Source organism: Zingiber officinale, chromosome 5A, assembly GCF_018446385.1.
Source record: "Zingiber officinale cultivar Zhangliang chromosome 5A, Zo_v1.1, whole genome shotgun sequence".
Lineage (NCBI taxonomy): Eukaryota > Viridiplantae > Streptophyta > Magnoliopsida > Zingiberales > Zingiberaceae > Zingiber > Zingiber officinale.
The window spans coordinates 26,878,126-26,904,758 of record NC_055994.1 but is presented as its reverse complement, the minus strand read 5'-3'; the positions used below and the strand labels follow the sequence as shown (position 1 = coordinate 26,904,758).

Here is a 26,633-nt window from a genome sequence, read left to right as displayed (position 1 = left end):
CCAGAAGTTTATTCAAAGAATGTCTATTTGTTGAGCCTAAAGCTAAACATGAATCTAACACAAACTTAAACCAAACCCTATAATAAAACCAATTCATCTCACAAAATTATAGGATCCTTTGATTGAAAAATCTAGATCGGGTGAGATGACTAAGGACAAAACTTAAATAAAAATAAAAATAAAAATAAAATAAAATAAAATTAAATTAAATTAAATTAAAATAAATTAAAATTAAATTAAAATTTAAATATTTTCCAAATTTAATTAACTTAAATATTTTTCAAATTTAATTAGCTTAATATTTTTCAAGATTTAATTAACTTAAATATTTTTCAAATTTTTAATTAACTTAAATATTTTTCAAATTTAAAATTAACTTAAATATTTTTCAAATTTAATTAACTTAAATATTTTTCAAATTTAATTAACTTAAATATTTTTCAAAATTTAATTAACTTAATATTTTTCAAATTTAATTAACTTAATATTTTCAAATTTAATTAACTTTTTCAAAATTAATTAACTTTCATTATTCAAAATTAAAAAAAAAAAAGGCTTAAAGCCTATCTGAGGCGCCTCCCACACAAGGGAGGCGCCCTCGACAGTGGCAGGAAAACTCCCGTCGACTCCCTTTAAGGCTCCTCGGATCATCTCCAAGGCACCTCAAAGAGCCTGTTTAAGGCGCCTTACCACACGTATAAGGCGCCTTAAACCCGAAGTTTTTGCCACGAACAGAAAGACTTCTGTTCGTCTTTTGCCGAGTTTCTCCACAAACTTCCCGTGCAGATTTCGCCTCTAATCCATCAACCAAGGCGCCTTCAACCCAACTCTTCCCTTTCTACACCTAGAAATGCCTCCTAGGTATACTCTAAACTACTCTTAATCATCTCCTACAAGATTTTAGTGCTAGTTTTGCTATTTTTCTTGTATATTGTCAAAAATAGGAAACGTCGCAATATTGATCCTACTTCGGCTAGAACCCCATCCATGAATCTCAGATTCCCCTCAGAACAACATAGGATTAACTTTGCTAGATACACATTTGAAACCATCAAACCTTGGTATCTAAGAAGGTCATTTTTTGATCAGTTTTGTCACCCATCAGACAAGATGATATAGTACTACCAACTAGGTAGAATGGTTTACTGCAGTAATGCAGTAAATCATGATTTATGTGCATAGTTCTATCACAACCTCGAGAATGTTGATGATAGTATCTATTCTACCAGAGTTGGTGGGACAGACATCCAGTTTACCCCCTCACTCATCCATACTAGTTTAGAGCTTAGGGCATCTACATGTCCCTTTCTATACTACCCTAGTAGGGATCTGCCATTTGGCAATCCGTACTCCCATATTACATTAGATATCATCTATATGTACTTTTTCAGGGAGGAGAGACCACTTGGCTTGACTGAGTTCAAGTCAATCTCTCTTAGGGTTCAGGACTATGTGATGTATAGAGTCCTGACAGCCTGTATCTTACCGATCTCATCTCGGGATGTCTCGAAGATACGACCCTAGCATTCATTCCTTTTGTATGCCTTGAGTCACCATTTAGACATAGACATGACATTACATATGTTCCAGAACATTATTTATGCATCTAGTACAATCACATCCCATGTAGTCCATATGTCCTACTGTCATGTTTTGACCTACATCTTTTCGACCCTTAGGATAGACACGACCAGAGAGACAGTTATCCCTCTTACCCTATATGACGAGTTTGGGCAGCACAATCTTAAATTAACCCATGTTCACATCACCACTGAGTGGATTCTAGCCTGGAGGGGTCGACCACAACCAGTCGTTGCTCTGATTGATCCAGAGGTCGAGGATGCACCTCCCGACATTGTCCCGGGGCGAGAGAGAGGAGTGGCCCGACTTCTTAGTCGAGGAGTTATTCGGAGATCCATTACCTTCCACCTCCGCCAGGCCTTCCACGTCAGTCGGGCCTTCGACTTCGACACTACTCTCCGTCGAAAACAGACTCGCTCATCTCAAGGTTCAGTCCATTCAGACGCGATGGTATCAGAGCCATCGCTCCCTCCGATCCCTCCGATCCCTCCGATCCCTCCGATCCAAGATAGCTGTCGGATTTGCCTCTCTCCGGGATGAGATACATCGGCAGGGATAGCCTGCACCCGAGCAGCCCCTTGCACCACCTCCAGCTGACGACCCTCCAGCTGATGATCCTACTCTTTGACGCTATCGTTTCATGCATTGTACCTTGGATTTTGGACACAGACACTTTCATTTCCTAGTCTAGTTGAACTTATGCTTAGTAGAATTCAGTTACTCTGCTTATTTCTGCTTACCAGTTTTTTATGTTTTTTTACTTTTTCTTTGCTTAATTCTGCACACATAGAAATGTGTTGGATAGAATAAATCTTGATTTTCAAACCAACTTCTCACATCTAGTTTTTTTTTTAAAAAAAAATTAGTGTTCAAAATAGCTTAATCTTAAAATTAGCTTTTAAAATTCTAAGAAAAATAATGTTTTCAAAATTCCAATCTTATTAGATTTTCAACATTGGACTTAGCCTAGGCACTTACCCCCTAGAAATCATGTTCCCCTAGTTTCAACCAAAGCATCTCACAAACACACTAGGCATAACTTGTTTGTGTTTGAAAGAAACTTAGAACGGCGTGAGATGCATAGGGTACAGCCTGGACTCCAGAATGCTTATTTCTGTGCATCATAGTGAGTTTGAGCGTTAAAAACTAACTTTACATTAATCAAGTTAAATGATCCAGCCCTAGTCAAATCTAACTGGATTACTAACTTAACTTGACTAACCAAGTGAAAACTGTTGCCCTCTAGGTATTCAGCCAGTAACTAAAAATTAGACAGTTGGTTAAGGATATTTAAATTTCAAGTTGACTCATGCTTGCACTTTAGGGCTCTGATACCTCACTAAAGGAAATTGGTTAATTTGAAATCCATAACTTAACTCATGCTTGGACATTAGGCTCTTAAATAGTTGCTCCTCCTTTGCCTTTAATTTAAAATTCTTTATTCATCTAAATATTTATAACTTCTATAGCCGTCTTCAAAATTAACTAAGTAAAATTAATGCCTTTTAAAAGGCTTTAAAATTTTAACGAAATATTTTTCAACAAAGTCTTTTGAAACTAGCTAAGTCATTTTTTTCATTATAAAACTTAAGCCTACTATTTTGAAAACTTGCCTTTTGAAAATAGTTTGTTTTATATCTTTTTAAAAAATTTAACCTAACTTTGCACAAATTTTAGCTAAGTAAAAGGAGTTGTTCAAAACTAAAGAAATGTCAATTTAGCTATCTTTCGTTTCAAAGAAAATTTTTTTTAGCTAAATTACTAAACTTTCTTCTGCTTTAACTTGTTTACTTCAAAAACAAGTTTTTTCTTAGTAAATTTCACTTACAAGTTGTTTTAAAATGTTGTTTTAAAAGTGTAACCTTTTGAAAACATAATTTAATAATAAAAAAAAACTTAGTCCTTACATCTTGTCTTTTCCCTACAAAAGTTTTTGATATATGGCAAAGGGGAAGAGTAGGACAAATTCAAATTAAGGTTAAGAGAGCTCTTATTATGGGGGAGCCTTAGACATTTAGCTTGCTTACGTTCTTACTTGAACTTTTTACTTAAAAATCTTGTTTATGTTTATTGATGCATTCGTTTACTTATGCCTGTTTTACTTAACTTTGAATTTAAGTTGTCATAATCAAAAAGGGGGAGATTCTTAGTGTAGGAAACATCCGACGATCGAACCAGTGTTTTGATAATGACAAAGAATTCAAAGTTAAGGTTATGTTGTAATCTAACAGTTTGAATGAGCTTGCAGGAAAGTCCTAAGTGTACTTAGGAAAAAGTCCTAACTAAGGTTAGGCAGGAGGAAAATCCTAGGGGGTGGTAACCCTAGGTCATAGGGGGTGGTAACCCTATGCGGAAAGTCTTGGTGGGTCGAGGGTTTCAAGCAAAAGTCTTAGGGGGTGGTAACCCTAGGTGGAAAGTCCCGGTGTCGTGAACCAGGTGAAAGACTGAACGGGTCGAGGAGCGAGCATCCAGCAGAAAGTCTGGAAGCATTGAGCACTGAGCAAAAGTCCAGTCGATCTGGATGATCGCACTGGCAACAGGTAACTCTCCTGAGTGGAGTAGGTGAGGATGCGTTCCCCGCAAAGGAAATAGTAGGTGTCGGGTCGACCTAGGGTTTTCGGTTGGAAATCCGAAGTCAGACCTGGACAGTCCAGAGACTGTCAACCACCTTTCTTATCATATTTATGTGTGTTAACCTTGTCTTGCAGGGTATATGTGTATTTTGTGGACTAACACATTGTGCAGGGACAAAATAGCACACTTGACCTCGGATGAATAATGTTCGAGGTGCCTCCATGGAGCTTGGAAGCCAGCTGTGCAGAGGAGCTGGAGGCGCTTTCATGGGGACTGAAGGCGCCTTGGAGTGGCATTGAAGGCGCCTTCAGGTGGATAACAAGCAGCGGTCAAAGCCTGATCGACAGCGGCTGAGTCGGGATAAAACCTTGGGTTGGAGGTGCCTTGGAGCTTAATGGAGGCGCCTTGAACACCCTTTATAAGGGGGTTTCGACCAGCAGTCTAGAACATCTTCTACCAAGCGATCTTTGTGCTACAAGCTGCTAACAAGACGATCCCAAAGTGCTGCAATGAGATCCTGATGACCCGAAGCTTCGAAATTGCTCATTCTTGTTGTCGGTATATTCTTTCACTTCAATAGATTGTAATAATTCTGTAATCGTTATTCGAGCTTATAGGTGTTGCCCACAGAAAGCGATCAACGATCGCGGGCCTTGGAGTAGGAGTCGCCACAGGCTCCGAACCAAGTAAACAATCTGTGTTTACATGTGTTGTGTTTTCTTTTATTTTCCGCTGCGTATTTACTCAACACGTTTTAAATCGAACAAAATAGCCACGAGTGTTATTCACCCCCCTCTAGCGTTTCTCGATCCAACAAGGGTTGGATATACAGATCTAGATTCGTGAAGCGGCAAATGCAGGTCAGGGGATATAGGTCCACAACCCACAGAGTGAGGCCGACAAACATAGGGACTCAGTCCAGAGTTAACAAATCGGGGCAAGCATACACTACACGACAAGCAAGTCAGGAAATCGTAACAACCTGTTAGGGAATAATCATTGTTTGTCAAAGAATATGCTAACGGTCTAATGCTCACCACCCGCTGATTCCTTCCTAGACCTATAGGTGGACACCACGTGTCATTCACCGCCTGACACCCGTGAGACTCCAGAAGCACCCATTGCAGTATAAAAAGGAAAGCTTTGTCCCTTACGTAGGTACGCTCACTTGTCTTTTCATACTCATCTTTTACTTTTCGTCCTTTCTCTGTGTTTTTGGGGAAAAAAGTACCTGATTTGAGCGTCGGAGAGCCTGACCCGGGGACTTTTTCCCTGGTTCTTGGTTTCTAACGTGAGGCGGCTTGTTTGAGAGCGAGCAGGGCCCACGCGTCATCATCCCGGTTATCATCCCTCGTCATCCGCCGGTGCGAGCCCTTCCGGCGGGTGCCAGGTCGACCAGGCTTCGCAACGACTTTCCGTCAACCTCCAGGACAGCACAACCCATATCTGTCCGACTCAGCTTCCAGACGGGATCAGTTGACTTATCCCTAAAATCCTCTAACCCTTGAGGATTGATTTGGAGACCTAATAGAGGTTTTTCTTAATTAGGTTAATCAAGTATTCCTTATGGATCCATTTCCTATCTATGATTTTTGTCTTTAATTGTCCCCTAACAATTAAACAATGATAGGAATTTTCATTGTTAGATTCCTTATACCCTAATCTCTTTTTGTTAAAATTTATTCGTTAATTCTTAATAATCATGCTTAAATTATTTGAATCAATTTTAAATTTTTTAAGGGCTTTGCTAAAGTATTCTATCTTTTTTTCTTAATTTCTTATTTTCTACCTTTTCCTTAATTTCTTATTTTCTGCTTTTGAGAGTGAGTTTGAGAGTTGATTTTGCTCTTTATATTCTACGTTATTGTGCCAACCATATGTCATGCAGAGATTGATACAGAAGGAAGGCCATCTGATATATAGTTATTGACGATGGCATCGAACAACCATGTACTTATGTATGAATTTTGTATGCATTTATAAAATACCATTTATATGATCAAACTCATCTGCATGGACCTTATGCTATTAATGCAATATATGAGGATCCTTGTATATACATCATATTAATTTACAAGATATAACACTGTATCACAATTTAACAAGTTGGGTGCATCAAGTGAAGAGAGGGCCAAATGGCGAAACAAGTATGGACGTGAAATAGAGAATATAAATTATAGAATGTTGACTGCTCGCCTCTACTAGACTCATCCACATTTATGGGACCCAATAATAATTTTGTGATCAAAATATTAGTTTCTTATGAAGTTTTTGTTGACTCGGAGTAGATTTTTGTTCCATTATTGTTCATGAATGGTTGTCGTCGTTCTTTTTTTTCGATTACTTGACGCTCACGCCGAGGCTGATGCCGAGAGAAATGAATTCTCCGTGTAAAAAGTCCAAGTCTTCTCTCTCTCGCACTTTGACTTGTCGATGCAATCGATCACCTAAGGTCCTGATCCACATGTTGACATTGACGGCATGGAGGCAGTGCTGTCAAACCAGACCAGCGGATAAGACCAAACCCGATTCAATCAAGATTTCTATTACAATTCATCTTCTTTATGGACCCAGCAATAAATTTTTAAAATATTTAAATTATGTATTCTAATTTTAAAATTATCAAATTACTTATTCACTTTCTGTTTGATCCACGTTCTTAAGTCATTCGATTAGAAAAATAATTCAGTCGATTGATTTTCATTCTATTTAAAAATTTTATCAATCAATTTCGATCAAAATTAATTAATAAATTTTAGAGACCTCGGAATAAAATAAAATCAATTTATATGTATTCATCTAATTTTCTTGATCGTAAAAATACTATCGAACATCAATTTGATTCAATATATTGAGAACACTAATTTTTTAAATATAAATATATTCAAAAAATTAATTCATATTAAAAAAAAAAATCATCACCCATAATATATTAACTCAAATTGATATTTGAGGGCGTAGATATAACTATAAGAACTAGAAAGACTCATAGGATTTAGTTTCACTCCATTTCGAACTCTTTAGATTCATCAACTAATTTTAACTGAATGAATCTATCTTGATTTTATTTAGGTTCATTCGGCCATAGTTTCAAAAAAAAATATTACTCTCAATATATTGTATCAAATTGATATTTGATAGTATTTTTTACAATCAGGAGAATTAGATGAATACATAGGAATTTGTTTCATATCATTTCAAGGTCTCTGGGTCCATCAGTTAGTTTCGTCCAAAATTGGCTGATGGACATAAAGTACTTCATGTTAAAAAAGTTATTGTTCTCCATATATTGGGTCAAATTAATGTTTGAGGGCATGAATATAATCATAAGAATTAGAAAAATTCATAAGATCTGATTTAACTTTATTCCGAGCTCTATATGTCCATCAACTGATTTTGATCGAATAAACCTACATTGATTTTATTTAGGTTCATTCGGCATAGTTTTAAAAAAAAAAAATCATTGCTATCAATATATTGAGTTAAATTGATGTTTGATAGTATTTTTATAATCAGAAAAACTAGTCGAATACATAAGAACTAATTTCATATCATTCCGAAGTATTTATGTTCATCAGTCAATTTTGGTCGAAATCGATTGATAAAATTTTCAAACATAATAAAATCGATTCGATTGGGAAAAAAATCAGTTAACTGATTTATTTTTCCAGTCGAACGAATTTGAGGACGAGAGTAAAATAAAAATTTAATATATAATTTAATAATTTTAAAATTATAATATATGATTTGAATATTTTAAAAATTTATCTACCTACTACTAGTAGGTAGTTCATTACAGTGTGGTCGACCGAACCGACGGGTCCGAAAGCACTGCTTGATTAATTTGAAACCAAAGAATTGAACCGGACCAGTTAAACCGGTGCATCAGTCGTCCTATTTTGGAAGCACTTGTCCATGGAAGACCAAGACTAACAATATGCTTATTTTTATATATAGCGAGTGGTGCCATTGTCAATTCCACTGAGCATCCTCTTCTCTGCTGCAATAGTGAAATTCAATGGCTATGATCACTTGCTCCTCTTCTTCTTCTTCTTCCCCCACTTCTCCACCATGGCTTCCGCTCTTCCTCTTCTTCCTTTGTGTCTTCTCCACTTCCTTCTTTTCTTCAACAGCAAAAATTCTTTATGCTCCCCACTGCAACACCATTGTACCTGAAGCCAAGTCGACCAACCGCTTCACGACCTCACACTCTGCCTTCGACATCTACCATGGTTACTTTTCCGGCGGTGCCAAAATCTTCCACCTGGAGCATTTGTCCTTCTACTTCAGGCCCTTTTACCTCTACAAGACCCTGTCGCCGGACAGCCTTCAAGTAGATGGAGAATTAGTCCTTCGTGGTGCAAAAATTCTGGAGCCGAGTAAACCTTCAAGGAGTTATTTGAACTACTCTCGCGGCAACATCAGCACTGAAGAAACAAGATTCCACTTCTCTGGCTTTTGGTCCAAGTCAACCGGCATGCTTTGCATGGTTGGCCATGGCACCTTCACCCAAACCGAAGGTAAGTCGCGTCCTCTATCTGCCGTTTTCAAGCTTTTCTACCCACAAAACGCCACCATTCATACCAGCCTTGTGAAGGGGACTTTAGAAAGCTTGAGTAGTGACGACGCTGATGACTTCCTCAACTTTGATCCTATCTTTCTTTTAGCCTATGCACAAAATAATTATAATTTCACTATGAAATCTCAAGCCAACAGAGCATGCTCCTCCCTTCCAGAGCTTGAGAACTCCATGAGTTTTGATGGTGATTCAGTTTGTAATTTTCTCACATACTTGGCTTACCAACCATTCAAATTAGACTATGAGAGTTGCTCCGGTGACAGTAGCGGCTGCAAAACCTTAGATGCGAACCTGGGATTCTCCTCGAGATTCGTGTACTTTGATATGGTCCAGTGCAGAGACGAAGGCAAGCTGCAGTTGCTGATGGAATTTTCCAATAAGAGTCGGCGTGAATATGCTAGAGCACTGGTGCCTGAGAAGTCCCTTGTTGGCGAAGGGTATTGGGATCGTACTAAAAACCGGCTATGCCTCGTCGCTTGAAACATCACTCACAGCGCCTTCTGTTAGTGATTGCTCCATTGCATTGAGCTTGATCTTTCCCTCAGTCATAACACTGAAGAACAGAAGTGACATCGTCGGTCAAATGTGGAGTAACAAGAACAAGGATGATGCCGGCTACTTGAGCAACGTCTCCTTCCGGAGTTGGAGATATCAAGGGTTTACAACTGCTAGCTACAAATACACTGAAATAGATTCTGTCAGAAAGAATTGCAGAGCGATTCTGGGTTTGCATTCGAGCGAGCATGTGTTTCCCGGTGCCAATGACTTGAACTTTCGTGCGGACTTTAATGATTCTGCGGGAAGAATTGGTTGGGGGAGACTGAAAACGTTATCAGTGGGAGACAAGTTATATGAACATGCTGCAACTGTGGTTATGTCAGCTAGCAGCCCGACTCAAGATGAGGAAAGTAGTGGTACCCTTAACAAAACGTCGTTGAATAAGGATGTGAATGTAAGCTGTTCTATAACCTACCGCTATAGAACTGGAAGAATTCTGAAGATGCAGCTCTTCTCTAATTTTTCTGAAGAATTCGAAATTGCAGCTGAGGGAGTTTACAGTTCGGCAACTGGAATGCTCTGCATGAGGGGATGCCGGTATCCAAATTTGGACTCTGAGAATCACATGCCTATGGACTGCGACATCTCGATCGACATCCAGTTCCCCCCTCTCAATCCAAAATCAGAGGATCAGGGCATCATTAATGGCACCATCAGAAGCACAAGAGAAGAGTCCGATTCTCTTTACTTCAAACCAATTACAGTGTTCCTCCGTCGTTACATGTTCGTGGCGACTGCAGCGGAGTCGATCTGGAGAATGGAGATGGAGACAGTCATGGTGCTGATCTCCCTCACCTTTTCATGCTTGTGCATCTTGTTACAGATCGTCCATGCCAATAAGCACCGCGACGTCGTTTCGTCCATTTCCATTGTCATGCTCCTGATCCTCAATCTGGGCTTCGTCATTCCTCTGGTGCTCAACTTCGAAGCCCTGTTCGTGAACCAGAAGCAGAATAATCTCTCCCTGGGAAATGGTGGGTGGCTCGACGTCAACGAGGTGATTGTGAGAACGCTATCCTTGGCGTCTCTGTTCCTGACCTTCCGCCTGCTTCAGCTCGCGTGGTCCGTCAGATCGGCAGAGGATAGCAAGGCTCAAAGTGTGGCAGAGAGGAGAAGCCTCAAGCTGTGTCTGCCGCTCTACTTCGCCGGTGCGCTGCTCACTTGGTGGGCCAACCGAAAGACGTCCTCGGCAAACCAACTGCGGGATGAGCTAATCCTTTATGCCGGCCTGGTGCTCGATGGATTCCTGCTGCCTCAGATCGTCTTTAATCTTTTCCACAAATCGAAGGAGAGAGCTTCGATGACTTTGACGCCGTTCTTTTACGTGGGGATCACGCTCACGAGAGCACTGCCGCACTTGTACGACGCCTATCGAAAGCGGCGCTACGTGAACGCAGTGGATGACTCGTCGAGGCTTTACGCGAGGGCGGATGGGGAGTTCTACTCGGTGGCGTGGGATGTGGTGGTGCCTTGCGGAGGAATGCTGTTGGCGGTGATCGTGGGCCTGCAGCAGCGGTTCGGTGGTGGCTTCTTGGTTCCTCGGCGATTGATGAAGAAGAATCTCGCTGGGTATGAGTCGGTGCAGGCGGTGGGACTCTAGCTAAATCTTTTCAATTTACGGATCATATATACTGAAGCGAAATTGTATAATTAAACTTTCCGTTTGCGTCTTTGAATGTATGCTATTTTTAATGTAATCGCATCTGTGAATTTCGGTAAGTGTTCAACATCGAATTATTTGAATGCCACTGAAACAAACGAAAAACTAATGGCAGCATACCCTTTTAAGCTTTCTCGAAAAGAAATCAAAGCAACTCCATTGAATGCCACTGTACAAATACATTTAAATTGTTGGTCGATTTGGGTTCGCTCCTGGAAGATATCGACAAAGATCATGATCATCGGCAGCTGATGGATATCAAAAATGATCCAGTAGATCTGGCTACAAGATTTGCAATATTGGTTTTCATGTCCAAGTCATTTTTATCAATCTATTTAAAAAATATATATATTCTAATACTGATTGCGTATGCATTCTCTTGTAGGATGACTACATAGCACCTTCGTACATTTTCTCAAACCTAGCTAATTAGTGTTGAGAATACAACAACCCAGCCTTATCCATGGGTTGATTCCTAGCTAGGGGGACATTGAGGATTAATTTCTTCCCAGGAAGAGAAGATGAGAAAAAAATAAAAGAGAAGAGTTTTACCTTCTTTATTAGTAATCTTGATTATCTTAGCACAAAAAAAAAAGGTAAGATAAAATAGGATTATTCTTGCATTGCTAACAAAATCCTAGAAAACATGAGAGACAAGAAGCTGTGAGAGTTGCTCAAATGCTTCATTTCATATTTGTTGGAGAAGATAAAGGAGTATAAGAGAGAGCTCTTATATTTGAGAATGATGCTTCATTTCGTAGCTTGTTGGAGAAGATAAAGGTGTATAAAAGATAACATTTGTACTTGAGAAGAAGAGAGGAAGGAAAAAATAAAAGAGATGGATGGACGAAGGCATGGGTGGTAGTGTATGGCACAAGGGGGGTTCTGCGTGCGTAGGGAGAAAAAAAAAGGAATAAGAATATTTCCTTTAAAATACTCTAATTCATTTTAAACCAATCAAATATATCCATTTAAATCTTAAACTTGGTATAGTTATTGTTGACAGTTCTAAGCATGAAAAATACAAAAATACGAAAACTGTAAACACTTACAGTGATCTCCCGCAAATCTGCAATCGGCGCCGGTAAGACTTACTGACAGAAGAACAATCACAGAATCGGAAAGCTCTTCATGGTTCACAAACCAAATCTCTCTTGCGAGATTGGACAATCCAATTTTAAATATTCTTCTATCCTCTTACAATCTTGTGCACATAGACGAACCTTGCACAATGACCTTTCCGATATGGGGCGAACCCTTTCTCAACTTTGCACACAGCAAGTCTAATCCCCCCTTCTTTTTTCTTTTGCTTGGACGCATATATATATTGAGGAAGATGACTCTTCCTCTTCTTCCATTAATAGAGGAAATGAATGAGTTAGAAGATGAAGGGGAAGGGGGTGCCCTTTCATCTTCCAACATTTCCCTTTTATCTTCCAACATCTCCCACTTGCCCAAGTCAATCCATAAAGGTCATTTTGTCACAAAGACCATGTAAGTAAGTTACTTAGACTATATTGTAATCAAGTCACAAAGACTAGATGAAAACATTAATTAGTCATAAAGACCAAATAAATACTAGTTAGTCACAAAGACCAAATAAGAATATTCAATTCATACTTTAGGGAAAATGGTTCGTGCGACAGCAAGCACATTGAGCATTTATCGCTAAAAAGATTATTACACCTTACATAGCTGCTCTCTGAGCGATCATTGCTAACAAAGTTGTTACACTTTACTTAGCTGCTCTTCCAGATGAATTAGAGACACTCTCGTAATGGCACATAGCCTCTCTTCTGGCAGAACATATCCGTTATCCAGAAAACATCCAATCTCCCAGTAGCACATAACCATTATCTTAAAGATTTTCATGTCTTACTTTTTACCCAGATTAAATAATCTTCATTTACATCAATATGAACATCTCTAATCCCTTACAATGACCATTATATCAAGAGCATTTTCCATATTCAATATTCATATTCATTTCTATACATAACAGAAAATGGGTCGACCAGTGAATAACATCAAAGGATGTAAATATGTTTAATCTTCCTTTTTAACTAGAATCTATTCATTTTAATCAGTCGCTTTCCTAGTTCTGTTCCATAGACCGAATCATCCATAGTCATAGGATACATGCTAAAGTAGCAGACACTGATTAAAACTTCAAGTAAACAGCTAAATAGTCACTGAGGACAAAAACTGACATTAACTTATAATCTCAAAGGTCTCACATAGTAGAGAAACAGGGATCCATTCTCCTACTACCCTTCTTGCCGTCATATCACATGTGGTATGAATCACATGCAACGATGTTATTCTATTTACTAAAAAGAGCGCATGTTATTCTCAAATTTTAAAATCGTACAGATTTCGATCTAGTTATACCTAATGTCTAATCCTAAATTTAACATATGAATTTCAATCTGGCTTTCAACAGATTTAGTAAATGGTGGGTTTATTTACTTCGATCATTACATAAATGATCTCATCTTGACAGAATTATCAAGGCGACCTTAACTTATAGGTATGTCTCTATTCACAGCTACATAAGTTGTCCCATAAGTGACGGTCTTATCTCTATTTATACTCAACAAATAGAAATGATTGTCCATGTGAGTGGACCAATCTCAACCTGCCAACATGCTCATCGAGACTTTAATCCAAAATGTAACAACTTATACACTGAATAGATCATGACATTTTACAACGTGTTACATTTTACAAAGTCACAAAGACTTCCCATTCTTTGATGTTGGGTTTTTCGGGCCGCGAAAATCGCTTTTTCGCGTCGCGGAAACCCCGAAAGCCCCTAGCCAACGGATCCGTGCAAAGAAAAGGTTTGAAAAACATACGAATACGAGTTTCTACCTAGATCTACAAAAGAAAAGGTTATACCTTTCAAGCGAAGCCCTTCGCGTTCCCGCTCGTCCAAATGGTGTCGGATCTCGAAGTAGTCAACGTAGACAACTCTCTATATGTATCCACATAAACAAGTAGGTGGAGAAAAACCACACAAAAGGTGTTCTAGCACCTTTGGATGGTTCGACCAAGAGAGGAGAGGGAGAGCAAAATTGGAGCAAGGAAGAAGATGAAGGAATGAATGAGATTCATTCACAAAATGAAACTCTTCAACCCATTCATGTGGCCGGCCACATTAAGAGGGTGTGTAACTCCCATGGAATGCCAAGAGTCACAACTCTTGGTAACTCCCATGAGGTGGCATCTCACTTAAGCAACCATGATGATGTGGAGCATCATCATTGGCCCACTCACCAATGAGGTGGCATAAAGTCAAGTCAAACTTGACTCTTCATCTTCCTCTCAAGTCAAGTCAAACTTGACTTAATCTCTCTCATGGTTGATCTAATCCAACTATTTAATTCAAGCCAATTTAATATAATGAATCTAATTCATTTAATTAAATTGATTCAATGAGTCATAATCCAAATTAGACTCATTAAACACATGAATCAACTTGAGTCTAACTCAATTAGCCCAATTAGGATTACTCTTAATCCAATTTGATTCATCAAATGAATCTAATCCTCTTGGTTCATCATATGAACCTAATCTCCATCTAATTGTCCTTAGTGTGTGACCCTATAGGTTCTTGTAACGTTGGCAATGCCCCTAAACCCATTCAGGAGCATAAGTAATGAGCGGTATCTAGCAACACATCATTACTATCCAATGTTACAAGAATGTTGAGATCCAACATCACCTTGTGACTACTAATTGTGACTCCTCACAAAATATGACAAGTGTCCTTCTATCCTAGACATCTAGATTGATCAATGTAAGGCATAGACCGTGTCATCCTCTAATCAATCTAAATCTTGAACTCCAAGTAGACTCACTCAATCAAATGAGCTCAATATCTCATATTGACTCATTTGGACATGGCCATGCACTTCGTGGTCTCACTCTATCAAGAATATCGATGTCTCTCCCGTCATATAGGAGGGATAGATCCCATCTACATCACTCACATCCCTCTGCATAATTTGTTACATACCCAGTAATCGCCTTTATAGTCCACCCAGTTACGGGTGACGTAAAACCAAAGTACATAACTCCTTATGTAGGGATCCATGGTGACTTCAGGTCCAAGGACTAGTAGTCATACTAATAGCCACATGAGAAAGTATATGACACTCATATAACGATCCATGATACTTTCTCATGGCGGGTCATTCAGTATACATTCTCTAATGCATACCCATGTGTCAACTTGATATCTCTATATCCATGACTTGTGAGATCAAGTCATCGAGTTGACCTACATGCTAGTCTTGTTGCATTAACATTGTCCCTGAATGTTAATACTCGACTAGGAATGATTAAGAGTAGTGTTCCCTATATCATGTCACTATCGATTCAACCAATCGATTGATATAGGTAAGAACCTTCTACTCAAGGACGTTATTATACTTAGTTTATTTGGCACCAATACAAGTAAGCATAATAACCAAAAACCAAATGCCTTTATTTATATAGAATATGATACAACAAGTCTAAAATACAATCATCAAATGATTGGCTCTAGGGCTCTAGCTAACAATCTCCCACTAGCACTAGTGCCAATCAGTGTAGGCTCTAAGCCCCAATGACCATCATGCTTCCTCTGTGCCAAAGCCTTGGTCAAGGGATTTGCGATGTTAGCCTCTGTAGGTACTCTGCAAATCTTCACATCTCCTCTCTCGATGATATCTCGAATGAGATGGAAGCGCCGTAGTATATGTTTAGTCTGCTGGTGTGAGCGAGGTTCCTTCGCCTGTGCTATAGATCCATTGTTGTCACAATAGAGCTCAATAGGGTCAGCAATGCTAGGAACCACCCCAAGTTCAGTGATGAACTTACGAATCCAAACTGCCTCCTTTGCTGCCTCTGATGCAGCAATGTACTCGGCCTCTGTTGTAGAATCAGCTATTGTGTCCTGCTTCGAACTCTTCCAGCTAACAGCACCACCATTAATGCAAAATACAAACCCTGACTGCAATCGGTAATCATCCTGATCGGTCTGGAAGCTGGCATCACTGTAACCCTTTACAGCTAGCTCATCATTGCCTCCATATATCAAGAAATATTCTTTAGTCCTTCTTAAGTACTTAAGAATATTCTTGACCGCTATCCAGTGACTTTCACCTAGATCTGACTGGTATCTGCTCATCATACTCAAAGCATACGAGACATCAGGTCGAGTACATAGCATGGCGTACATGATCGATCCTATGGCTGAGGCATAAGGGATCTGATCCATGCGGTCTCTCTCCTCTCTAGAAGAGGGACCTTGAGTCTTCGAAAGACTCACGCCATGTGACATCGGCAGAAATCCCTTCTTGGAGTTCTGCATGGCAAACTGTAGGTGTACCTTGTCAATGTATGTACTCTGACTTAGGCCAAGCAATCTCTTAGATCTATCTCTATAGATCTGTATCCTTAGAATGCGGGATACCTCACCTAAGTCCTTCATTGAGAAGCAACTCCCTAGCCAGGTCTTGACAGACTAAAGAATAGGGATGTCCTTCCCAATGAGTAGTATGTCATCCACATACAATATGAGAAAGACAACTATATCCCCTACAACCTTCTTGTAGACACAAGGCTCATCTTCGTTCTTGATGAAACTAAACTGTTTGATTACATCATCGAATCGAAGATTCCAGCTCTGAGAAGCTTGCTTTAGTCCATAAATAGACCTATGCAGCTTGCATACCCTGCTAGTATGCTTTGGATCTACAAAACCCTCAGGTTGTGTCATATACACATCCTCGAGTAGGTTTCCATTCAGAAACGCGGTTTTGACATCCATCTGCCATATCTCATAGTCATGGTAGGCTGCAATAGCAAGCATTATCCAAATGGACTTAAACATCGCTACTGGAGAAAAGGTTTCATCATAGTCAATACCATGAATCTGCTTGAAACCTTTAGTTACCAAGCGACCCTTATAGATAAGTCCATCCATGTCAGTCTTTCTCTTAAAGACCCACTTACACCCAATGGGTTTTACCCCTTCAGGTGGATCAACCAAAGTCCATACTTGGTTAGTGTACATGGATTCCATCTCGGATCTCATGGCTTCTAGCCATTTCTCAGAATCTGGTTTCATCACATCTTCCTGATAGGTGGTAGGCTCATCATCTATGAGACAACGTCATCATGGTCAGATAAGAGAAATGAGTATCTCTCAGGCTGACGACGTACCCTATCAGACCTGCAAAGAGGTATGTCTACTTGAACTGGTTGTTGTTCCTCAACTCTTTGTGGAACAACATCATCCACAACACTTTATGGTTCCAGTTCAACTTCCATCGAGGCTTCAGTGCTAGGATCCGCATCTTGAACTTCTTCAAGATCGAATGTACTCCCACTAGTCTTTCTAGAACAAAGTCCCTTTCTAGAAAGACTCCAGTCTTTGCCACAACTATCTTGTGCTGACTGGGAATATAGAAGTAATATCCCTTAGTTTCCTTGGGATATCCAATGAAATAGTACTTGTCAGATTTGGGTCCTAACTTGTCTGAGACTTGATGTCGAACGTAAGCCTCACAACCCCAAATCCTCATGAAAGACACCTGGGCATCTCTCCCAGTTCATATCCTATATAGTGTCTTTATCACGGCCTTGGATGGAACTCGGTTGAGTATAAAAGCTGTCGTGTCTAGAGCATAGCCCCAAAGGTATGTCAGAAGATCTGTGTGACTCATCATAGATCGTACCATATCTAATAGGGTACGATTCCTCCTTTCGGATACACCATTCCACTGTGGTGTTCCAGGAGGAGTGAGTTGGGATAGAATCCCACACTCAGCTAGATAGTTACGGAACTCATGGCTAAGGTATTCTCCACCTCGATCGGATCGAAGTATCTTAATACTCTTGCCAAGCTGGTTCTGTACTTCATTCTTGAATTCTTTGAACTTTTCAAAGGATTCTGACTTATGTGTCATCAAGTACACATAACCATATCTACTGAAGTCATCAGTAAATGTGATGAAGTACCTATAACCGCCTCTAGCAGCGACATTGAAAGGGTCACATACATCACTATGTATAAGTCCTAACAAATCAGTCGCTCTCTCGCTGTGCCCACTAAAGGGAGTCTTGGTCATCTTGCCTCGTAGGCATGACTCGCATATCTCATATGATTCAAAATCAAATGAGTCCAGCAAACCATCCTTATAGAGCTGGGATAAGCACTTGTCATTTATATGACCTAAGCGACAGTGCCAGAGATAGGTTTGGTTCAGGTCATTTGACTTGAACCGCTTGGTATTTATGCTATAGATAGGGCTTTCAAGGTCTAGAATATAGAGTTCGTTTATTAGAGGTGCACTACAATAGAACATATCATTAAAATAGACGGAACAACATTTATTCTTTATTGTAAACGAGAAACCTTTCTTGTCCAAACAAGAAACTGATATAATGTTCTTAGTTAATGCAGGCACATAACAACAATCGACTAACTCTAGTACAAGCCCAGAGGGCAGAGATAGAAAGTAAGTCCCTACAGCAACAGCAGCAACTCGTGCTCTATTGCCTACTCGTAGGTCCACCTCGCCCTTTGTCAATGCCCTGCTATTTCTCAGTGCCTGCACATCAGTACAAATGTGAGAAGCACATCCAGTATCTAATACCCATGATGTAGAAATAGATAGATTGACTTCTATAACATATATACCTGAAGTGGAAGTCTCACTTCGCTTCTTCTTAAGATCCTCCAAGTATACCTTGCAGTTCCTCTTCTAGTGTCCGGTCTGACCGCAGTGGAAGCATGTAGCATCCTTGGCGACCCCTCCTTTAGGCTTCAGTGCCTTGCCTTTGCCCTTGGCTTGGGACTTTCCCTTGCCTTTGGGCTTGCCCTTGCCCTTATGTTTCTGAACCATCAGAACAGTGTTGGGCTTAGCCTTCTTAAGGTTCAGCTCAGTAGTTCGCAACATGCTAAGTAGCTCGGGCAGTGGCTTGTCAATCTCGTTCATATTGTAGTTTAGAATGAATTGACTGTAGCTATCCGGTAAGGATTGCAAGATCAGGTCAGTGGCCAGCTCTTGGCCAAGTGGGAACCCCAACCTTTGTAGGTTCTCTATGTACCCAATCATTTTAAGTACATATGGGCCTATAGGAGCCCCGTCTGATATCTTGCACTGAAATAGTGCCCTTGAGATCTAAAATCTCTCATGCCTCGCTTGACCTTGATACAGTTGACGAAGATGTTCAACCATATCGTAAGCGCCCATTAACTCGTGTTGCTTCTGAAGCTCAGAGTTCATGGTCGCGAGCATTAGACAAGACACATCTAATGCCAAGGAGGAGCCTCCGGAATGGGCTGCTCCAGAACGTACAGTTTACGTTCTTGGGTGAGAACTATTCTCAAGTTCCTGTACCAGTCCAGGAAATTTGCTCCGTTGAGCTTGTCCTTCTCAAGAACAGATCGCAGGGAGAAAGTGTTCGTATTTGACGTCATGGTTATCTACAACAGAAAAATGCAGAAAATAAATATCATATTCTTAATCATTTAATTAGGCCTTTAACTAAATGATGCTCCCACTGAATTCTATAATTCATGTGGGACATGATCCACATCATACTAACCCTTGAGTTAGCTTTGGCTAATACGCCCAAGACTTAGTATGATCGGTAGGTAAATAATTACCAATTACATCTCTATGCAACTCTTGTTTATAGGATAAAATCCGCATTTATATTAAAACTCGAGTTAGCTTTGGCTAATACGCCCAAGAGTTAATATAAATGTGATTTTGACCTATCTACCAACCATTGGATAATGCCTATAGTTAAACTTGATCCAATTGAGTTAACTAGTTACTCAATCTAATTGAGTTGTACTCACCCATGCGTTGATAGGCGGGACCAAGATTGTCCCTCCGTACCCTACCAAGATAGTATGTGTTGCTCTGCTTTGGCAGATTCAACAACAACATGCGATTGAGGTAGTGGTAAGTATTACGACATGATAGGCATTACGAGTTGTCGCGATTTAGATCTAATCTAAACGATGATGCGTATCATATACTCGATAGATCTAATCTAATCGAAGGGTGCATCATGTGCACGACTTAGATCTAATATAATCGTTAGGCACTAATTAATTACTTAATTAACTAGCATGCATCACATACACACAAAAGCAATTAATTAAATAATTTTGTGATTATGTCATGGCCCTACTACGATCTTCTCAAGCCAATGAGAAGATCGGATGGTCAACCTAAGGTCAACAGCTTCTCAAGCGCCTTCCTTTTGACCACCTTGTGTTGCTCGCGCCTTCCTCGTAACTCCGTCTTGAGTGGACCTTCCACCGCTTCAAAATTTACATTACATTTTTGAAACTCGAGTTACATTCGAGTCTAAATCTAATTTACAACCAGAATATAAATAGGGAGGCACGACTCGCAGGTCGCGTATCAAATACAGCACACGCAAACACACAAAATGGCACGCAAGCCATATTTTGAATTACAACACAAATTATCCAATCGAATTGGGTCTTTGGGCCATGACTTTCACAAAAATAATATATAATTCAAAATTATATATTTCTATAATTTTATGTAATTTTTCCTATAATTTTTACAATTTTTACGAGTACAATTTCCCGGAACGAATCCCCTTGCGGGGCCAGGGGCAGCGCCCCTACCCGCGATCTAACCATCGCGAGGGTTCCTTTGCGATCTAACAGCGCCTTAGCCCGCTGTCCCAAAAATTTTTGGGGCGAAACTTGGCCGTTATGGGAAAAACTTCTCGGTAGTCGAAGCCTACAAGTGTCGAAACACATGTGCTTCGCTTCTACGAGAAAAATACCCATAAAAAATATAAAAATCATAAATTTACAGAATATTACAGAACTGAAAAATTTTCATAAAACACAAAATAAACTCGTATTCGTCTTCGCACGTGGCTCTGATACCACTGTTGGGTTTTTGGGGCTGCGAAAACCACTTTTTCGTGTCGCCGAAACCCCGAAAGCCCCTAGCCAATGGATCCGTGCAAAGAAAAGGTTTGAAAAACATACGAATACGAGTTTCTACCTAGATCTATACTTAGATCTACAAAAGAAAAGGTTACACCTTTGAAGCGAAGCCCTTCGCGTTCCCGCTCGTCCAAATGATGCCGGATCTCGAAGTTGTCAACGTAGACAACTCTCTATATGTATCCACACAAACAAGTAGGGGGAGAAAAACCACACAAAAGGTGTGCTGGCACCTTTGGATGGTTCGGCCAAGAGAGGAGAGGGAGAGCAAAATTGGAGCAAGGAAGAAGATGAAGGAATGAATGAGATTCATTCACAAAATGAAACTCTTCAACCCATTCATGTGGCCGGCCACATTAAGAGGGTGTGTAACTCCCATGGAATGCCAAGAGTCACAACTCTTGGTAACTCCCATGAGGTGGCATCCCACTTAAGCAACCATGATGATGTGGAGCATCATCATTGGCCCACTCAATGCTAACTCACCAATGAGGTGGCATAAAGTCAAGTCAAACTTGACTCTTCATCTTCCTCTCAAGTCAAGTCAAACTTGACTTAATCTCTCTCATGGTTGATCTAATCCAACTATTTAATTCAAGCCAATTTAATATAATGAATCTAATTCATTTAATTAAATTGATTCAATGAGTCATAATCCAAATTAGACTCATTAAACACATGAATCAACTTGAGTCTAACTCAATTAGCCCAATTAGGATTACTCTTAATCCAATTTGATTCATCAAATGAATCTAATCCTCTTGGTTCATCATATGAACCTAATCTCCATCTAATTGTCCTTAGTGTGTGACCCTATAGGTTCTTGTAACGTTGGCAATGCCCATAAACCCATTTAGGAGCATAAGTAATGAGCGGTATCTAGCAACACATCATTACTACCCAATGTTACAAGAATGTTGAGATCCAACATCACCTTGTTGTTAGGACCTTCGGATGCGGCTAGAGAGGGGGGGTGTGAATAGCCGACCCCAAATTTTCGTTTCTTCCTACAATTTAGGTTAGCGCAGCGGAAATACAATGTAGAAACGAAAGTGGAGAAGATCAAACCTCAAACACGATGATGTAACGAGGTTCGGAGATGATACTCCTACTCCTCGGCGTGTCCGTAAGGTGGCCGAAGCCTATCAATCCGTCGATGGATGAGACCCCGGATAACCGGCTAATATGAACTCCTTCTGGGTGGAGAAACCTCGCCACAATCTCTCTTGCAACAGCAAGAATGGAGTACAACCAATAGAGAAAGAAAACAAGAACAATATAAATGTAAAAACACTTTGCTTGCCTTCTCGTCGACTGGAGTTCGATGAAGCAGCAACTTCACGATGTCAACAGCAGCTGATCACCCAGTCGAGGGAAGCTCACACGAAGCTTCAGCAAAGAGGAGCTCAGCAAAGTTCAAATCGCAGTAAGGAGGAAAAGTAAGAACTGTTGAGGCACTCAGCATCTAATTTATATCTGCACCTGCGAAGAAGAAGACAAAGAACAACACAGAAATCTAGCCGTTGTGTCGCAAAGGCTAGGCCTGGACCGATCAGGCTCCACCCTGTTCGGTCTGGGAGGCTCCTGATCGGTCTGTGGACCGATCAGACCCTAGGCTGATCGGTCCCCAGACCGATCCCCATACTTGTTCTCATTTCTGATCGCTTCCTGATCGGTATGTGGACCGATCAGTAGACTTCCTGATCGGTCTACAGACCGATCAGATAACTCACAGTGACCTCTGTTTGGTTACTGATCGGTCACCAGACCGATTAGATAAACCTGAGTATCACTGGATCGGTCTGCTGACCGATCCAATGCCCATGTGGATTTAGAGCTTCTCATCCCTAAATCCTAAGGCCTTCCTGGTCTTGAGAACGAGCTACCGAGCCCTCTCTGACCTAGTCTGGAGAACGAGCTACCGAGCCCTCTCCGACTTCCATGTCCGGTCCAGAAAATGAGCTACCAAGCCCTCTCTGACCTAGTCCGGAGAACGAGCTACCGAGCCCTCTCCGACTTCCATGTCCGGTCCAGAGAACGAGCTACCGAGCCCTCTCTGACCTAGTTTGGAGAACGAGTTACCGAGCCCTCTCCGACTTCCACGTCCGGTCCAGAGAACGACCTACCGAGCCCTCTCTGACCTAGTCTGGAGAACGAGCTACCGAGCCCTCTCCGACTTCATCTGCTGCAAAGAACGAGCTACCAAGCCCTCTCTGACCTAGTCCGGAGAACGAGCTACCGAGCCCTCTCCGACTTCATCCGGTCCAGAGAACGAGCTACCGAGCCCTCTCTGACCTAGTCCGGAGAACGAGCTACCGAGCCCTCTCCGACTTCATCCGGTCCAGAGAACGAGCTACCGAGCCCTCTCTGACCTAGTCCGGAGAATGAGCTACCGAGCCCTCTCTGACCTAGTCCGGAGAACGAGCTACCGAGCCCTCTCCGACTTCATCTGGTCCAGAGAACGAGCTACCGAGCCCTCTCTGACCTAGTCCGGAGAACGAGCTGCCGAGCCCTCTCCGACTTCGTCTGGTCCAGAGAACGAGCTACCGAGCCCTCTCTGACCTAGTCTGGAGAACGAGCTACCGAGCCCTCTCCGACTTCCCATGCCAAGCTTCCATACTTGGACTTCTCCCGTGCCAAGCTCCCTGCTTGGACTTTTCCGTGCCAAGTCTCCATACTTGGACTTTTCCCGTGCCAAGCTCCCTGCTTGGACTTTTCCGTTGCCAAGTCTCCATACTTGGACTTTTCCGTGCCAAGTCTCCATACTTGGACTTTTCCCGTGCCAAGCTCCCTGCTTGGACTTTTCCGTGCCAAGTCTCCATACTTGGACTTTTCCCGTGCCAAGTCTCCATACTTGGACTTTACCGAATCAAGTCAACTCAAGTCGGGTCAACCAGGTCAACCTTGACCGAAGGTTGCACCCACAATCTCCCAAGTTTGTATTCTTGTCAAATATCAAGATACAACTTTTCTATTCTCGTCAAACATCAAAATACAACTCGAGTCAGGTCAACTCGAGTCGGGTCAACCAGGTCAACCTTGACCTAAGGTTGCACCAACAATCTCCCCCTTTTTGATGTTTGACAAAAACCATAATCAAGTTAGGTTAACCTGATAACCTAACTTAGGTTTTCCAATAGTTCTCCAATCAATGTTCTTCCTTGAACATTCTCTAGACATTTCTCCCCCTTTTTGACACACATCAAAAAGAGTGAATCAAGGTTAAGAGTTTCTTCCTAATGAAAGTCCCATACCTTTCATTGAAACCCTTAATTTCCCCCTTGATACTAAAGACAATAATCAACTTAGTGATAATCCCATATCACTCATCCTCAGAAATCGAGTAAAAACTCCCCCTAAAAGTCAACTCCCCTTTGACCGATACGTAAAACTGTTGGATCGAAACGCGCTAGAGGGGGGGGGGGTGAATAGCGCTCGTGGCTATTTTGATCGTATCGGAATCGTAAAACTATCAAAGTAAATATACGCAGCGGAAATAACGAATGCAATCACAGAGGGACACAAGAAGTTTTACTTCGTTCGGAGCCTAAGGTGACTTCTACTCGAAGGCCCGCGATCCTTGATCGCTTTCCGTAGGCAACAACTATAAGCTCGTAAAATGTACAATAAGATATTACAATTGAAAGAACTAAAACAAATTATACCGACAACAATAAAGTAGCAGAATCTGAAGCTCCGGGTTGTCGGGGACTTGTAACAGCACTTCTAGGTGTTTCTAGAGCAGCTTGTAGCGTAAGGATTGCTTGGAGTTCGTTATACTGGTGCTGCTACTCGAGACCCCTTATAAAGGGTGTTCAAGGCGCCTTAAACAGGCCGAGTCACCCGTGGAGATCAGCACAGACTTGGTCGAACTTCATCCAGTTCAAGGCGCCTTCAGCCTACCCAAGGCGCCTTCAACCTTCGACCCAAGGCGCCTTGAACTTCATCTAAGGCGCCTCCAACCTTCTCTTTTCCTGGTTCGCACCCGAGGCGCCTCCAAGCTCCATGGAGGCGCCTCGGACACTGTTCATCCGAGTTGTAACTTGCTCCTTTGTTCCTGCAAAATGTGTTAGTCCCAAACACATACCCTGCAAAACAAAGTTAGCACAGAAACATAATGAATGATAATAATGAAAGTTTTGACAGCATTCGAATTGTCCGTTCGACTTTCCCAGAAACCCTAGGTCGACCCGACGCCACTCCTCTACCGGGAACACGCCCTCACCTACTCCACTCGAGATTTACTGCTGCCGATCCTCCGATCGATCGGACTTTGCTCAAGACTCGACGCCCGACTTCACTGGACATCCGCTTCCCGCTAGTCCAGCCTTTCAACCTGGTTCGACACTGGACTTTCCACCTAGGGTTACCACCCCAGGACTTTTGCCCCAAGCCACCGACCGCCAAGACTTTCCGCGATAGGGTTACCACCCCATGACCTAGGGTTACCGCCCCTAGGTTTTCCTTTGCCAGCCCCTAGGACTTTTCTCCACCTAGGGTTACCACCCCTAGGACCTAGGGTTACCACCCCTAGGACCTAGGGTTACCACCCTAGGGTTTTCACCTGCCAACACACTTAGGACTTTCCTGAAACACTCAACAAAGCTGTCAGATCACAAAACCCCTTAACTTTGAATCCTTTGCCATTATCAAAACTTGGGTTTGATCGTCGGATGCTTCCCGCACCAACAAAAACTTCCCCTAAAGGTCAACTCCCCCTTGACCATTGCACCAACAATGTCTTGGAGAGTTTCAATCCTTTAGAAATCAAAAACACCAACTTCCAAAGCTGAAATTTCAGACAACAATCGAAAATTAGCATTTTACACGCCCGACCTGCTACTGCACGATCGAACCTCACCGGATCGGTCACCGCACCAACTATTTCTCCGGATCGGTCCAAAGACCGATCCAGCACTCGACCGATCAGGATCCTCGATCGGTCCACAAATCTCTGATAGGATGATTTTCTCCAAATTCAGAAACCCCTAAAAAATCACAGAAAATTCCAAAAAATTGTAAAATTTTGAGGATACATTCCTCATAACATATATTATCATGGAAAAATAGTTTTCTATGAAAATAACTTCCATTTTTAAATCTTGATACAAAGTTCGAAAGACTTTGAAATAGCTCAAGGTTAATCCATCTTTGTATCAACTTGCTCAATGATGAATGCTATCATTAGAAAAGCTTCATCAAGGTTTTTCAAATCAATTTTGAAATGATTTTAAACCATTTAATTTAGGACCACAATCTTAGGGCTAAGTGTACATGACTTGTACGCAAGCTTTCCCTATGATCCTCAATTTCGAATTAGGCTCATCTAGGTACAAGAACTATGCATCTTGATCCTAACTCATAATCCTAATATCTCACACACATCTGAGGTGTATCAAACACATCCAAGTCAATTTTGATGTGAGATATGGGTTTAGGTCATCTTAAGCTAAGTTCTCATGCATTTTCTAAACAACAATTTAATCTCCATATCAAATTATGTTTTTATCCTTAAATCAATTTAATTGATCATACATGCAAGAGATGATGACATGACATAAAATAATATCATAAGTGGAAACATGTGCCAATGTCATGATGTCATGGCATAAAGTATGAAACTTAAATAAGGCATGACATATAACTAACCTAAGCATTATCATGACATTTCAAATGAT

General features: G+C 41.0%; 1 protein-coding gene across 1 annotated transcript; it reads left to right on the top strand.

Annotated features, from left to right (window-relative positions):
* Nucleotides 1-8,173: 8,173 nt before the first annotated feature.
* LOC121979491 lies at nt 8,174-10,892 on the top strand. Its single transcript, XM_042531479.1, has 2 exons — nt 8,174-9,182; nt 9,280-10,892. The coding sequence occupies exons 1-2, from the start codon at nt 8,174-8,176 to the stop codon at nt 10,890-10,892; spliced, it is 2,622 nt and encodes an 873-aa protein (XP_042387413.1).
* The last annotated feature ends 15,741 nt before the right edge of the window (nt 10,893-26,633 follow it).